Source organism: Salarias fasciatus, chromosome 6, assembly GCF_902148845.1.
Source record: "Salarias fasciatus chromosome 6, fSalaFa1.1, whole genome shotgun sequence".
Classification (NCBI taxonomy): domain Eukaryota; kingdom Metazoa; phylum Chordata; class Actinopteri; order Blenniiformes; family Blenniidae; genus Salarias; species Salarias fasciatus.
Genome location: NC_043750.1, coordinates 16,452,875 through 16,469,442, shown reverse-complemented (window position 1 = coordinate 16,469,442; position 16,568 = coordinate 16,452,875). Strand labels below are relative to the sequence as shown.

At 41.8% G+C, this 16,568-nt stretch overlaps 1 protein-coding gene across 1 annotated transcript; it reads left to right on the top strand.

Moving 5' to 3' along the window:
* The first annotated feature begins 4,220 nt into the window (after positions 1-4,220).
* lonrf1 (LON peptidase N-terminal domain and ring finger 1) lies at positions 4,221-16,464 on the top strand. Its single transcript, XM_030093990.1, has 12 exons — positions 4,221-4,964; positions 7,771-7,889; positions 9,130-9,252; positions 10,726-10,920; positions 11,038-11,251; positions 11,391-11,496; positions 11,590-11,704; positions 11,784-11,905; positions 12,000-12,158; positions 12,333-12,495; positions 12,599-12,751; positions 14,667-16,464. The coding sequence occupies exons 1-12, from the start codon at positions 4,355-4,357 to the stop codon at positions 14,823-14,825; spliced, it is 2,238 nt and encodes a 745-aa protein (XP_029949850.1). The 5' UTR covers positions 4,221-4,354; the 3' UTR covers positions 14,826-16,464.
* The last annotated feature ends 104 nt before the right edge of the window (positions 16,465-16,568 follow it).

The following is a 16,568-nucleotide window of genomic DNA, read 5'->3' as shown; positions in this document are numbered from 1 at the left end:
GTTGTGGCAACAGAGGTGGTATGTCATCGCGATAAGACCGTATTTTAAGAGTCAACATGGAAAAGAATGAACGTTAAGTCACATAATATTTCAGCGGTTGACCTCATACCATTCCTCAACGTATCTCCACGTTTCAGCAATTCCAGAGGTGAGAGCGGAAGTTTGTGAGCAGTGAAAAAGATATCAGTTTGGACACTTGTGTATGTAAACATGACATATTAGTGCTTCGGTTTTATACAGATTTTACAAAGATCAAGATGTGTACAATCTACTACAATCATGTAAATTACAGTAAAGACTCCAGCTAACTACCGGCGGGGGCAGGTTACACCCTGGACAGGTCACCCCAGGTCAAACACAGAGACAGACAACCACACACACTCACACTCACAGTCACACCGAGACACAATTTAGAGTCACCAATCAGCCTCACGTGCGCGCTATTGGACTGTGAGGGGAAACTAGAATGTTCAATAGAAGCTGAAGGTTTGGGACACATGAGCAGCTGTGGTCCTGAACTGAGTCCAGCCAAACGCCAGGTGTCACTAAACAATCCGCAAGTCTTTCATAGCTCAACACTGCCCCCTAAAGGCTTTTTAGTGTACATGGTTTTCCGTCCACCAACACTTTTTTTTCTTCACTTTAAATTGTTGTTTCACAAAATATTTTCACTGATCTTCTTCATATCTAAAAGGGATTAAAAAAAAAAAAAACTCGTTTTGATAATAAATGACAACAAAGTAATCACCTCTAATCAGATGATAATCCAAGCTGGAAATAAAAATGTTTGTGAAAATGTTAAGTGGCCAGAGGCGGAGCGTGGGTCTCAGTACAGAGGGGGTGGAGCATTCTCGGGCCCTTATGACAGTAATTTTACCATTCAAACAATACCTCATCCTACCATCAAACAACACACTAATGCTCACTTTTATTGAGCCAAGCAAACCTATATGCCTCAGATAGCAGAATAAAGTCACAAACCAATTCACAAACTTGCTCTGAAGAACAAATACACATATGCACGTACACACGCACGCACACATACACACAAATGCAGCCTGACAGCTGTCAATCTCCGAGCGTCCGCTGTCCATGGTGCTGAAAGTTCAGATAAAACGTCACGGGCTACGTCTGTACCATCCAGCTTAAATATAAAATGAACACAGGTGGTCTAAAATTACACAATCTATTCAGATAGATATAGACACAGCTATCTATATCTTTTGGAATTCATGTATATTAGAAAAAAATAGAATCGGAGGTTTCTTGTACACAAGGCACATTCAAATAGGCAGGTGTTTCAGACCACGGCATTCTGATAAAGATAATATTTTTGAAGGTTTCACTGACTCACCAGTGGCTCCGATGTTAGCTTTTGGGTAGTACCGCGGCTAGCATAGTGTTTAGCATACTGTTTAACTTCCCTCCAAAGAGTTCAGATCAAGTGCAAAAGAAAAAAACTCGTCAATACCGCACAGCCAATCAGCGCTGGCTTACAGCTCTGACGCATTCATGGACAGTCGTAATGTAAGAATTGGCAAATTGGAGCCCACACTCACATGCGTATACCTTCTCGCACACACTGCACATTGTATTATAATAATTTATTTACGAGTAAATGTGAACACATCACATGAAACGGGGCCCTATGACCTTGTGGGCCCTGGGGCGACCGCCCCCTTGCCCCCACTCTGGCTCTGCAACAGTGAGTGGCTCCTAACTTTTTGGTAGGCCATAGCCACAGTGACTGATGAATTAAAAAAAAAAAAAAAAAAAAAAAAGTTACTATTGTCACTATTGAGTCCTGAATATCTACGATTTTTTTTTTTTTTTTTTTTTTTTTTTTTTTTTTGCTTCTTTGCTTGTTTCCTCACACGCAAAAGAATTATTCACCTATCTCACCAATAGTGGCTTGCAGGTCAAGTGCAGATCTCCATATTCATCCTTTCTGGCCCACAAGCACAAGACAGTTTGTTAAAAATAATAATAGTAATAATAAAGGTCTTAAGGAAGATGTGGGGACAAATATCATTTTAACCACTTTTGAATATAAATGGTAACTACTGCTCAAATCACTGCCTGCATGTTGGTTCAATAGATCCGATTTAAACAAATAATATTACTCATTTGCTTTAAATAAGCAGCCATAATTGCCATCCAGCTTTGTTTATTCGTTCACAAATTATTCCTTTGTAAGTGATAATTTTCTGGCCCTATCAATGATCAGAGTGTTCTAATTACGACCTATATATTCACATCATACAATATGAGAGTTATAGTTTTCTTTTTGAACAGAAAACAAAAAATTACATTGGCCGCTAGAGAGCAGTGTGCCCTCACAATCGTCAAGGCCCCACAGCTAAAGGACTGCCTAATATCATATCGGCAACAACACTACATAAGGACCTTCCAAGAACAGAAAATGCAACAACTTCCCAAGAAGTTCCGTGAACCTATTGTTACACTCACCCAAGGTGATGAATCAATGGCTGGCCACTTGCTTAAGTAAACACAGCTGTGAGGAGTTTGAAAAGGCCTCAAGCCATCTCTTAAGCTTTGAAATGCAGGCATGTGTATATTCACAGATCTAAGTGTTTATTTATATATTTATGTGTTTCACTGGAAATCAATAAACATTTAAAAGTTAGCAGGTTTAAAAATAAGCTTCTCTCTCTCACTCTCTCTCTTTAGTATTAACTGTAGGCCAAAGATCCAGTATGCATGACTGCATTCATATGGATGCATGTGATCCATGAGGAGTTGATCAAAGACTATACAGACAAGCAACAGCTGTTTTGCACTGAAGAGATACAAATACTGTAGCTGGTCAGCTGCAACTCATGTGTGACCCAATTACCTTCAGGTAAGAATAGATGTCTCTTTCCATGTTTGCTCCAAGTTCAGAACACAGTTCTATTTGAAATGTAGGTGGGACATATGGCACAATTCACCCTGGTTGCAAAACTCATGTATCTCTGTGCAGATATATACCTGAAAGCCTTTCCTCCTATCTTATGCCAAGTTTTAAGAAATCACAATCTTACTGACTCACAACCTTAAGAAGAAATTTGCCCTTCTGCTCCTCTGTGTGTTTTGTGTCACCTTTACAAAAATGGTGCTGTGTGGATCATTTTTAGTGACCTCCTAATCTTATTTCTGTCCCATAAAGTTTTGAATCGTCTTGAATATAAATACATATCAGATTTATTTGATAAATAGATATAGTATCCAGACCCCTGAAGTCCTCATGAGGAGGCTTATTTGGTGTTTTTGGTTTGCTCCTCAGCTGTGGAACAAGCTTTCTGAACACCTGAGGACTGCTGACACAATCTCCTCTTTTGAATCAGGCCTGAAAACATTATTTACTCAGGCGTTCCATCAACCAACAGATTTTACTTACTCTATTATTCTTATCTTAATAAAGCTTTTAAGACATTTGTTCTCCTTTTTATGACCTTCTTAATCCGCCTTTTTAATCTTAATCGTTCAAGATTAAGATTAATCACCTCTTAATGTTCTTCTTTTGTTCCTCCTGAAGCACTGATTTATTGCCTCTGAATTGTGCTCTATAAGTAAATTTGCCTCTTTTTTGCCTTAACTTAAATTAGTTTGACAGTTCTCTGGTGAGCTATGGCTGAAAGTAAATTTAATGTATATTTCTGATGACAGAATGTTAAATTTCATGAGCCTTTCCACGACTATACAGATGTGTTACGTGACCCACTATTGAACGATCCACCCCTTTACATATCAACAAAACCCACAGCAATTGAATTTATTTCCTGAAATAACGTAATGCTCTTGGATGATTTTTACAGTATGATAGATAAAAAAAAAACAGTTATGGAAGATCAAATAAATTACGTAAAATTGAAAGTTGGAGGGATTACAAAATCGCGTTACACAAGCAGCACTGAATGTGACTTCTGGGAAAAACTCCGCGCACTTTTCAAGAGCTGCTGCTGCTGCTGTTAATCACCGAGATGACCGAAGCTGGAGAGACGACGGTGTTAATGTGTGAGTTAACTGGAGGGTGAATTTGGTATGAGCGCAGGGGAAGTTTAAAGTAGACTTGAACTGTGTCGCAGTCACTTCTGACAGTCAACTTGACTGCGTCTCTTCCGCGGTTACGAAACTTTCCAGCACGGGGTTTTGTAACTGAGGCGTCCCGACCAATCAGAGCACGAGTGTGGGCGTCACGTGATAGCGTTTCTTTTACGTAACGGACGAGTCTCCACGGGAAAGTCCTCTCACTACTGCTGTCAAGGACCACGGCAGCTACAGAAATGTATAGAAACGCCAACAAAAGAAACCCCGCAGCTTCATAACATTATTCCCGCCCTGGTGTTTGATAATGTCACTGCAGTCGCAGGTGGAGGAGAGGCCGGAGGAGAGACGCGCCTTCTTCATCGGAGCTGACTGGGACAATGTCTCCGAGGAGGAAGAGGAGGACCACCATCAACTCATACTACACAAAGCCAACGCTCTAGCGTCCCAGAACTGCCTCAAAGAAGCCATCGACTGGTTTTCTGTTGCTATGCGGTATGAACCCGCGCGACCCGAACAACTGAGCACTTTTGTGGATTGTATCCTGCGCAACTTTAAGAGTAAAGTGAGCGGGCCCGAGGCGTCCCCCGACCGGAGTCGGGACGCCGGGGACGGCTCCGGGGAGCATGTCTTCACCTGCCCCAGCTGCCGCGGCTTCCTGGGAGAAGCGGTGACGGTCGCCTGCGGACACTCGTACTGTAAAAGATGTTTACAACGGAGGCTCTTCTCCAAGTGCAAGCTGTGCGCCGAGCCCGTGTCGGGCGAGGAGAAAGCCAACGTGATTCTGTGCGGACTCTTAGACAAATGGTTCCCGGACGAGCTGAAACAGTCCAAAACCTTAGGGGAGGTGGACGCGCTGTGCAGAAGAAAACGCTACAAAGAAGCCGTGGCGCTAGCCACCGATGTTATCCAGTCAGGTGAGTGGGGTTAGCAGCACACCCTGTCATCCACGTTGTGAGGAGAGAGAGGCGTGTCTGGTGCTTACATGACAGGAATATGCTTGTTTTTTTTAATATTATTATTATTATAGTGTTTGGAAACCATGCACCTTCGCTGGAGCATGATCCTGCGGTTGTCTTTGTTGTCATTGCCCCCTGAGGAGATACGTGGAGTGAGTTCTACTGACCAACATTCAGAAAGCTGCCATCGTTCCTTCTTGTGTTGTCCTGGAGCCAGTGTCCTCCCATTGGCTGCTCGAGACCATGCTTACGAAATGTCACTGCTGCGCATGCGCGCTGGCTGCAGGTTGCATAAGGCAGGTCGTGACACACATTGGGGCAGGTTTTGTAACCTATCAAGAAAGGGAGGGCATTTATATTTTGTAATTGTCATGGTCGTTACAAACCGTGGTTTCATAAATGTTTTTAAACAGGTCTCTCTTTTTGGGTCAGCAAGGGTGGGGGCAGCCTGGAGGTCCACATAGATTTGGTCCAAGGATGCCATTTAGTTTGCATAACAGTATGCATAACAGCATGCAATCAGATGAACTAATTCAGGTTACATATGTGATGGCTGCATATCAATGATATGCAGTGTTGTAGTGTGTGGTGGTGCAGCTGAACAGGATAACTCAGAGTGGGTGATCACATAAGATGTCCTCCTCTGACCTCATCTGAGGCTGCACCCTCCAAATAACCATTTCAAATCGAATTGACGTGGCAAAGAGGCACATGGTGCTTCATAGACTAAAATACAAAGACTGATCACACATCCTCCGAAAAAAATTGAAATAATCAAGATTAGCTTTTCTTATAATTGAATTAATATTGTTCATTATTCTCCACTCTCATCACTTCAGTAAAACTGGGCACTGAAAAACAGTCCTTGATAAAAGCATAGAAAGTACTCCAAGTACCATGCCCTGCCCTTGTGAACTAGAAAGTATAAATACGTCCTGAAATGTCAAGGTGCATTGAGGGTTCAGCCTGTGAGGTGGAGCAGGCCTTGGTTGTTTTCTTGTCTTGTTTTTTTTCTAATTATCAGTCAGATTCCTCTGCAGAAAACCTTCCGTTACTTCATGTTAGGGTAAATAGATGTGGTGAACACGTCATGCCTGCAAATATACTGTCTTGCAGTATGTCAACTAAATTGCTATCTATCAATCTAAATGTGATATAACTTCCAATGTACTCTGCTGTATCCATGTTGACCTTTGTTATGCAAATGTTTGGTTTGGTTCGGTTTGGTTTAGTTGATTTCATTCATTGTAAAGATAAAAGCAATACAAAGCAATTTGAATTTGTTTGAATGAAAGAGGAAGGAAGGAAGAATAAAAAGGGCAGGATACAGTGTGTTACAGATGAACTCAAAGATCCTGAGAGAATTTGAGTTTATCTAACAACGTTTTGTTTGTGTTAATGGGTGAAGAATTTAAGTAATATAAAAACTTGATATTTAGGTATTAGTGTTTTCTTTCATCCTATGAAAGACCTCACACTGACTTGTTCAAAAGTATTGAAGACCATATATTTATTGTCGGTATGATATCCTTTCACACCATTGATTGATTTTGAACTTGTTCCTCAGCTGTAACTCTGATAAGTAAGAATTGGTGCTAAAAGTTAGATAAAGTAATGGCAAAAGCATTGTATTGCTTGCTCCAACTTCCACATGTATCAACAACAAACAGTAAACCAGTTGTGAAAGTAAAAAAAAAAAAACTAATGATACTCTCACTATGTGTTGCACAACTGCCGGTATCTGCGTCAACCTGTTAGCATTTTTTCGGAGCCTTCCAGAAGCTTCCTGGTTCTGCCTGACTAGCACTGTACATCATGTTCTGACCCGAAAGGCTGCCACTTGACAGTGAGCCAAAGATGTGGACTGCTAGTGATGCAGTCACACCACCTGCTTGTGACAGTGCTTTTCCACAGTGGTGCACACGGCTCAAGAAGCACTGAAATATCTAGATAGCCTCGTGCATTTCATCGATATTGTTATCAAATCGGCGGTGGTGTGTTTGCATTAGGATGTGTCTTGCATTGAAAGAAAAAGAATCCACTCCCTTATTTGTGTCAGTAAAAAGCGTTACATCATGAGGATTCATTGTATGCAGTACGCTGAGAAATTTGAACTTCACTATGAAAGCAAAGCTGATAAAACTGTTGATGTAATGTAGTCTTTGTACTGATGTTATGAGTCAGTCATGTGTGCATGACAGATGGCTTCAGAGGGATGGTGACTGAAGGAGTGGATCATCATGTCTGAGTTTGAAATTGTCTGCATCCCTAAAAATGCATACATATATACATTTTCTGGCAACTGTTCCGATAAAAGATGACAAAAGGAAAAAAAGTATAATTCAACGACTTGTATGAAAGGACTAGCTGTTCACTTTTAAAGTACATAGTAGAGTTTGTGATTTGAAATAAACATAAAAATCCACTGACAAGTTGCTGCTCTTTAAAACTTGAGCTGCTTGTGGAGAGGTGATGCACACAGTTGTTATCTGATGTGTGGCTGGGATGTGGTTGTGTAATGTATGACCTACAGGATATTCTTTATGCTTAGATAAACAGTACCTGTCTGTGCTGTTACAAAAGGCTTCAGGTCGGGCCTAATTACAATTTAATGTCTGGGTTGGCTTCTTCTGTTATGTAAGCTAGCAGAACTTGCACGGCCTGCCTACTTTCCAGAGCTGAAAGGAAAATCTTGATATGTAAAGTGTTGTTGTTGTCAGTGACAATTATTTTATGCCTGTCCTTTCCCTCGCTGTCCCTTCAGATTCCGATACAACCATGGCGGCGCGACTGTCTCGGGCGGAAGCGTACACGGCTCTCAAACAATACCGTCTGGCTTTGGAGGACACCGAGTATGGTTCCAGTTCTGGCTACTCTGCTGAAGTAAGTCACACAGTCATGCAAACATAGTAAGCAATAAACTTTACTGCAGTTTCCATGTCAGAGTCATGTAGCGGTTTGTGCGGTTGACCCAGAATTACACTTTTGGACCAAACAATCAAATCACTTACAAACTAATCAACTTAGCATTAAAGCATTTGTTTGTAATTCCACCAGAGTCTCTGCCAGTCACATCGTCGGTGCCCAAGTGAAGGCGGCTTTGCCAGACTTGGTCTGCTGACACAATTGCTTTTTACTCACTGGGATCTGGCATGCGTTCAGCTGTAGGTAGTTTCCTGTGATATGTTGGTCAGCCAGACACTTCCAAGAAAGGTTTATTTTAAGACTGCTCCCCTTGGATCTACACGCAGCACCCTGTTTGTTGTGTCACTGGATTACCATTAGAAGTGAATGATTAGTGAATTGTAGGTCAGTTTAGCGTCGCTACAAACTTATTCCGTCATTCACTTGTTTTCTTTGTTGTTTTGTTCAAAGGTTTTACTTTTGAGACGGCCTGTATTTTGGGCTGGAAGGAAACGTTTGTTTATAGCTTTGTAACAGAAACTTCAGTGATGTGTAAACGTTTTTAAGGTAGTGAGGAAAAGTGCAATGATTAAGGTCAAAGCTGTTGATGACTATTACATCATGAACAGGAAACCGAACGACTGTGTTGAGGCAGAGGGTATAACATGCACCGGTGATTTATTCTCTAACTAAAATGTTGCTTCAATCTGTTGATTTGTTATTATTGACAAAATTTTAAAAGAACGACTGGCAGCTATTTCAGACTTTTGATTGACCGCTACTTTCAATTAGTTTGTCTTTTATTAAGTATGACTTTGTTTTCCTATATTTTGGAATTATCGTTTTATTATCTTTCTGCTTCATCAGGCTTTGCGCGTGAAGCGATATGTTACATTACATTATTGTTCAGAATACTCTACTGAAATGCGTATGAAGTTCAACCTGAAATCTTCATATAAATATGAAAAAACAACCCATCTTGCGTTTAAGCTCTATTATGTAACTTTAAAATGTTAATTAAGATTTCTATAGATAATATGTACAAATTATTGATTTCCTGCCAGCAGCAGCAGCCTTGTTTATAAAGTGGAAAGATGTTTGTGTGCACACAGATACTTACACAGTGGCTGTAGAGAGTAATCGGGAGAGAAGACACTTAAAGTAACCATCAATGCTGAAGTAGAAGTTTAACAGCAGCCTCTCCTCTTTGCCCTTACAGGCTCTGTTCAGGAAAGCGATGGTGCTGCATGAGATGGGTCAAGTGGACGAGTCTCTCCAAGCCTTCCTCCACTGTCTGGCTGTAAACGAGGACTTCCCCTGCGCTAAAAGACAAGTGGAAAAGGTGAGGGACTTGAGAGTCATGATTCATCTGCTGGCAGTTTGAAAAAAAGAAATATTGCTTTCGGTCATCTCACTGAACTGAGAGAGTGTCAGTTAAGGTCACATCATTCTTCTTGGAGGCCTTGTAAGTTACGTGCTCGATTGTGTTTGTACTTTAAGACTTTAAGGATTCAAGGTACATGAGCATCTTAGTAGTAATATTACTTATACTGAAATGAAGTGGAAATACTAATCAACAATGCTTTTATGTTGATGTCAAATCCAACAAACATTTTTCACTTTAATAGCTCGAAGGCGAAGCTGATTCGATGAACAACAGTTATGTGTTTTAAAAACAGTTGAGGAAAATGACTGAAGCTCTTATTCAGTGATCAGGAAAGCTGTTGCCGTTGCTTTCTTTCTTTCAAATACACACATGATTTAGGGAAACTGAAATTTGCTCTGTTTGTCTACCTTCTCAGAATAAAACATAATTCATTTTCTGTCTCTTTCAACGGTCATATGTCACGGAGTTACGTAAGATGTTGTTGGACCAGATCTTGTGACTCTCTAATAAGTGATGCTAACCGCATTACGGGGACAGCACATCAATGCAGTTACATAAATCACACGCACTTAAACAATAAATGGATCACGCACATTTACATAATTTTACAATACACACCTATTACAAAAGTTTGGTGTTTTGCAACTGAATATATAATACTTTCACTCGGGGAATAAAGTGGATAATTGCTTTGGCAGCTTATCTAAATTCCTTATCCTTCTCATTTCAAAAGGAACTATTCAGCTCAGACATTTAGCAGAAAGGATGCGTCGGTAAAGCTCAAGTTTGTGCCTCCTGCAATGATCTCTCTGAGTGTTACCAACCCTGTACATTCTAAAATAATTCAAACAGCAGCATCAAGATCACATCCAGCCATCCATCCAGCCACTGAGCCAACTTGTCAGGAGAATACAACACACAAACATGCAAACTCTGCACGGAGAAGCCTCGAGCACCAGCTCAAACCATGGATCTTCTCACTGGGAGTGAGAATGCTTAATCACCACTCCACCGCCCGACCCGTTTATGTGATGACAAAGCATTGAAAAGACTGGCATATGATTAGACTTGCTGGGAAGGAAAGATAAATGATGACGCCTGAAATCTTGCATCTTCACGTAACTTGGAATCAATTTCAACAGCTTCACCAGTGATTAAAGACTCAAATTATTTAGAAGCGATTATATAAAATTCATCAAGCTTTTTGAGTCGAGGTCACATTCTGTTCAGTCCATTAAGTTCAGTTCTGAAGTTTGTAAATGTTCAGAGTAGTTTGCTAGTGCCTTCACTTGGCATCTGGTTTGTTCCTGGTTATGGTTATAGTAAAACTGGATTGTTCTAATGTGTTCCGCTCACGGCAAACTCTGTGTGTTGCATCTTGAAATCTGTTCAAATCCACTCAAATGACAAACTAAACACCTTCTACAGATCCTGTGTGACTTGCTGTCCCCGGCTGATAAGAACGTCAAGGTCGGCCTGAGGGAAACGACTCATAACACGCTGCCGCACCTGCGCAGCAAAACCATCGCTGCTGATGCTCAAGCTGAACCACCGAGCCCAGTCCAAAGACAACACCAACACCAGGCCCGCGCCGCCTCTGCACACCATCTGGAAAACCAAGAGGTACCGGCACATCGAATCATGACTCACAGCTAATGAGTACATTCAGAGCAGATGTTGCATCACCGGTCGAGGAACTGTCATCATCCTCTCACCCTTCATCTTCTGTCATTTATCCAGAAACGCTGGGAAAGTCTGGAGCGTCCCGGTCTGAGTCGAGCTCATTCACTGCGAGTGCATGGCTATAGCTTTTGTGAAGAGGGACTAAAGAGAGTTTGTTCTGCACCTCAACTGGGAGACCAGGAGAAGGGGAGTCTGCTGAAGAGGAAGTTGTCAGTGTCGGACATAGAGCCCTGCGTTGTGGACAATGGAAGTAGCAAACATAAAAAACAAGGTATGTTATAGTATCACTGTTGTAACAGTGTGTTAATTACTACTTTTTGCCTCTTTTTAACTCAAATCTGATCTCTTCTGCTAATTATGTTATAGCAGTGTATGTGTAACACTAACACCTTCTTCCCGACTCTGCTCAGGTTTGACAGCAGGCTCCAAACAGCAGATAACCAAAGCTAAAAACTGTAGAAGTGTTCCTGAGCATCAGCTGGACCCAAACGACCTGGAGTGCTCTCTGTGCATGAGGTGAGGACACACTGATGCGCTACTGTAAATCAGACCAAACAGGCAGACTGCAGAGCAACCTGCTGATCTTTCCACATCTCTGACTGAACTCAGATTGTTTTATGAGCCTGTGACGACACCGTGCGGCCACACCTTCTGTAAAAACTGCCTGGAACGGTGCTTGGATCATACGCCCCAGTGTCCCCTCTGTAAAGAGAGTCTGAAAGAGGTAAGAGACCAGCCTTTAAAGTAAGCATATTTTCTTTTCATTCTGTTGTAACCAATGATGCATATTTTTCTCTTTCCAGTATCTGGCATGTAGGAAATACATGGTGACATCGGTCTTGGACACGCTAATCAAACAGTATTTGAGTCAGGAGTATGCAGAGAGGACTAAAACACACCTGGAAGAGACCAGAGAGCTTTCTGAGTAAGCAGTCCCGTCTATTCTTGTTTATATTTACCCACGAATGTCAAGGTTCAATTGTCTAAGCAGCCTCTCTCTTTGCTTCCTCCCTCCACAGCCTGACCAAGAATGTGCCTATCTTTGTGTGTACCATGGCTTACCCCACTGTGCCTTGTCCGCTGCACGTCTTCGAGCCCCGCTATCGCCTCATGATCCGCCGCTGCATGGAAACTGGCACGCGGCAGTTTGGAATGTGCATCAATGATCCACAGAAAGGGTAAGCAACACATGCAGAATGTTTATGTGTGTGTAAATTACGCAGCATGAGTCAGTAGTCAGGAAAGTTGTCTGCAGTCTTCGTGGATTTTCTATGTACGTCAACAGCCTGTTCACTGGAGCAACCTGCAGTAACCTCATGGTCTGAAATAAACCGTCGTTTGCCTCCCTGCAGATTTGCAGACTACGGCTGTATGCTGATCATCAGGAGTGTCCATTTCCTTCCCGATGGACGTTCAGTCGTGGACACTATTGGAGGAAAGCGCTTCCGTGTCCTGTCTCGGGGAATGAAAGACGGTTACAGCACTGCTGACATTGAACACTTGGAGGACACGAGGGTAAGACAAGCTCAGATGAGATGTTACCAGCTTTCTTCCTGAAGCTGTTCCTCAATCAGGCCAGAGGTTTAGATCTATTAACGGGTCAATTTCTGCCTGATAGGTGGAGGACAGAGAAGAACAAGAGAGACTTCAAGAGCTGCATGACGAAGTGTATGAACAGGCCCGGGTCTGGTTCCAGAACCTCAAGATCCGCTTCCACAACCAGATCCTGCAGCACTTTGGACCAATGCCAGAGCGAGAACCTGACATCCAGGTACGACTCAGACACAGTGTGTCTCACATTTCATGATCTAATAAACCCTGACCAATCTCCGCTCATTTGGCAGCTAATCTGTATCCTGACGAAGCTTGTTGAGTGAAAAGATATGTTTGTTTGGATTAAACCGCAGAGCTTGCTGTGGCCCTTCTGTGTTTACTGTTGTAAACAGAATGCAGTTTTTTCAATTCGTAGTGTGCGAGACTTTCCTGATATACTGGAACTCTCTGGTGTGGTAATGACCTCAAGGTTTGAGGTTATTATTCATGCAAAACTACACCTAATGATAAATCTGTTGTATCGGATCACAGTAGATTGTAAAAGTGTGCCTCATACAGCAGCTGGTTCGCTTGTCTCGCAGTTCAGTGGGATTTAAGTTGATAGTTTGAGCTCTGGGAGAAATGAGTCATTTTATAATATCTGTTGAACTCAAATAAACAAAGATTAAATTTCCACACAGCAAGTTTCTACTACTGAACATTGCCAGGATTTTTAGGCAGTGGAGAAAGGAAAAGGGCCGTAATTGCATCTTATGCATATGCTGGAATTATTCCGTCCTCTCCCCAAAGACTGAGAAGACATGTGCCCTCCTCAACTGACCCATGTACCGAATGGTCCTCCCGTCAGATTGCCTCCATGGTTGTCATTTATTTACCACGTGTTTTCATGATGTGACTAAACAAGCTGGCCGGTCACAGATCTGATAACATTAGAGACGCAATGTGAAGAGAATCTGATCAGCCTGGTTCAACAGTGGTCACACTGGCACATATCTGATACCTATCTGGTTCATTTCCTCATATGAATGAGGCCTGTATCTGACCTGAAAATATCTGAATGGATGCCTCTTTCTCCTGCTTGCTTTATCCAAAAGCAGACCTGACATGTACGATTTAAGAGCAAAAACTCTGAATGGGGTCACATGACGCTGATCGTGTAAATGCAGTCTTAATTGGAGCGTCTCGATTCACCTGCCGAAGAGGCATTAATGCAGCACAGAGTGGAGGTGTGCGCCGCGCCGTGGCTCCAGCCTCCACCCCGAGGCCCGGGAGGGGATTACCACTCTGTTCTTAGGACAACTGCGAGTGGGATCTGTTAACAATATAGGCTAAAGAGCTTAATGGGGGCCTCATACCTAATCCCACTGGCCCTGTTGCGTCAGAGCAGCGTCATGAAAAGAATCCCCAATGCTGCCACGCACACACACAGACACACACACACACACCAAAAAAAAAAAAAAATCATGGCTTTGGTACAGTTATGTAATTTTTAAACATGTCGAACACAGAGCACTACACACATTTTGTTTTCTTAATGGTCCCAACATTTATGTAAAAATGACATAAAGCAGACATCCACCTAAAGTCCTGGGAAGTGGTAAGCACATTTTGTAACCGGCTCAGCCTGTCAGTAATTGGAGGAAAGTGATTTTCTTCAGCTGTGTGGCTGTGATGCAGACATGCATTCCTGTGTGGAGCACTGCGAGTGATCCGCCGTGTTTCATTTCATGTCAGTGCCACGGATCTTCATTTATTATCGATCACGGAACCGAATGTGCTGAAATATTAAACACTGTAGAGGAAGTCAGAAGCAGCTTGGTGCTATTTCAAAGTGATTAAAAAAAAAAAAAAACAACCTATGAATGTATAAGTTATGTGAGCAGATTAGTCTGAAGCGGAGCCGTGGATGAATAGCTTTTCTTCGCGCATAATTTCTTAACACCAAAATGGGGCGGGCAGGAGAACAATGAAGCCTTTGTACTATAAATAGTGACACAAATCTCCGGATGGAGGCTACGCAGGAGCTGTCGACGTATAGATCTCTGGCAAACCTGTTTTTTGTTTGTTTGTTTGTTTGTTTGATTTAGCTAAAAAAGCTTAAAATTCTTTTCCTTTCTCCGTCTCTCCTTCAGGCCACTCCCAATGGTCCAGCCTGCTGCTGGTGGCTGCTGGCCGTCCTGCCCATCGACCCTCGGTACCAGCTCTCGGTCCTGTCCATGACCAGCCTCAAAGAGCGCCTGGTGAAGATCCAGCACATCCTCACCTACCTGCAGAGCATCCCCAGCAACTAGAGCTTCCCAGCAAAATGGCATCTTTCCAACTTCAAAGTGACATTTAAAGGAATCCTCTTTCAGCGTCTCACCAACTTTTGTTTCCACTGCCGGCTCTTCATATTTTACTTTTTCCTGCTACAAGATCGCGCCGTTATTTACCAGAGATACAGCCAAGCCACCTCAGGGAGACTTCCAGTGACACATTTGTTTAGAAATAAGAGACAAATATGGCAACATCTGCTAACATCTGCTCTCGTTCACAATGAAGACAGTTTTTATGAGACCTCGCTGAACGATTGTAGAAAAATCCCAGAAGCAGGTGTATTTTGTTGATGCTGTTGAAGATGACAAACAGCAGTGACTCGTATGTATGGAAAACCGAGGTGAAGAAAATCCAGTTATTTTATTGTATCGTCTGCGTGGTAACACTGGTGAAAGGAGGTTTTTTTTTTCCTTCCTTTCGTCTCGTGGTTGTTTGTTTGCAGGAATGATGAAGAGACTCTGAGACAAAATCCTAAATGCTGAAAGTCCCAAAAAAGTGGTGATGATAAAATGTTAGTAAGAAACTATTTCTAGATAACACGTGAGAGTCCCTTTGAGAATTAACCATAATTGTTATTTATGTGAAGAGATTTATGCAAAACAAAACACAACCAGTGGTTGGTGTGCGTGTGTGTACCCAACACTGTTGAAAGTATTACTCTCATCTGAGCATCAACTTCTCTTCCCGCTTCTCTCACTTCCATCACTGGTTCTCCAGAGTGACCCTCCTATCTATAACAAAAAAAAAGAAAAAGAAAAAATAATCTCCCAATCTGCGTTTCTTCCTAGTTTTTTAAATCTTCCAGTTTCTCATGTATTGTGTTCTTCCCAGGTTAAGTTTAGAGGAACTTGTTGCACTGAAATGTGTTTTCTGAGCATCTCTTCCTGTGACAGCCTCAGGATCAGCCCCCGTCTTCTCGTCTTTGCTCACAGTTAACTTTAAACCGTAAAAAAAATCTTTCTTCCACATGTATGATCTTTGCCCCCATAGGTTGTGCTGGAGTGTGAGGATTTTGCTGTGAAATTGTTGAAAGTTCAGTGGTTTTGTTCTTGTTTTACTTCTCTACTTTTAAACCAAAAATCCAGCGTCCCATTGAAATAACCTTAACCCCTTTTATAAGATCAAACATACAGTTACATTTTTACATTCTGCCCTTGCGTTTGTATCAGAAATTCTGAGCGGGTCTTGCAATATTATGACCAATCAAAACCAGAAATAACAGCATAAATACAACACATGGGCTAGTGTTCCATTCAGAGCTGCTTTGGAGTAGAGGACAGGACCTGTAGCGCTTCAGTTAGAGGACTGCTTTTGCCTTACACCGTATTGCATTGTGGTTTGAAAACCAAAATGCTTTGGCTTGGTTACCATTCCCTTTTTTTTGCCATAGCATGAAGTATGTATTAATTGTATTTTGTCTCTTTTTTTTAGTTAGTTAATGCGACTTTGTCGTCACTCTATTGGTGAGAAATCTGAAAAGAAATAAGTCAAGGTTGTTATATGTAAACCATTTGTACAAAGTTTTTTTTTTTTTTGAGAGAGAGATCTTTTTGCTTTTTGCTCAGATGTTTTAAGTTATCAGTTTTCAATAATAAATGCACTTCTTTTTCAACATCAGTCTCAATGTTCATTTTCTGCCACCAGCCATTTTAACACAAAATCCCTCCAAAACGTTGGTTCAAATGTTCCACATATTTTAATAGCAGTATTTCAACTGG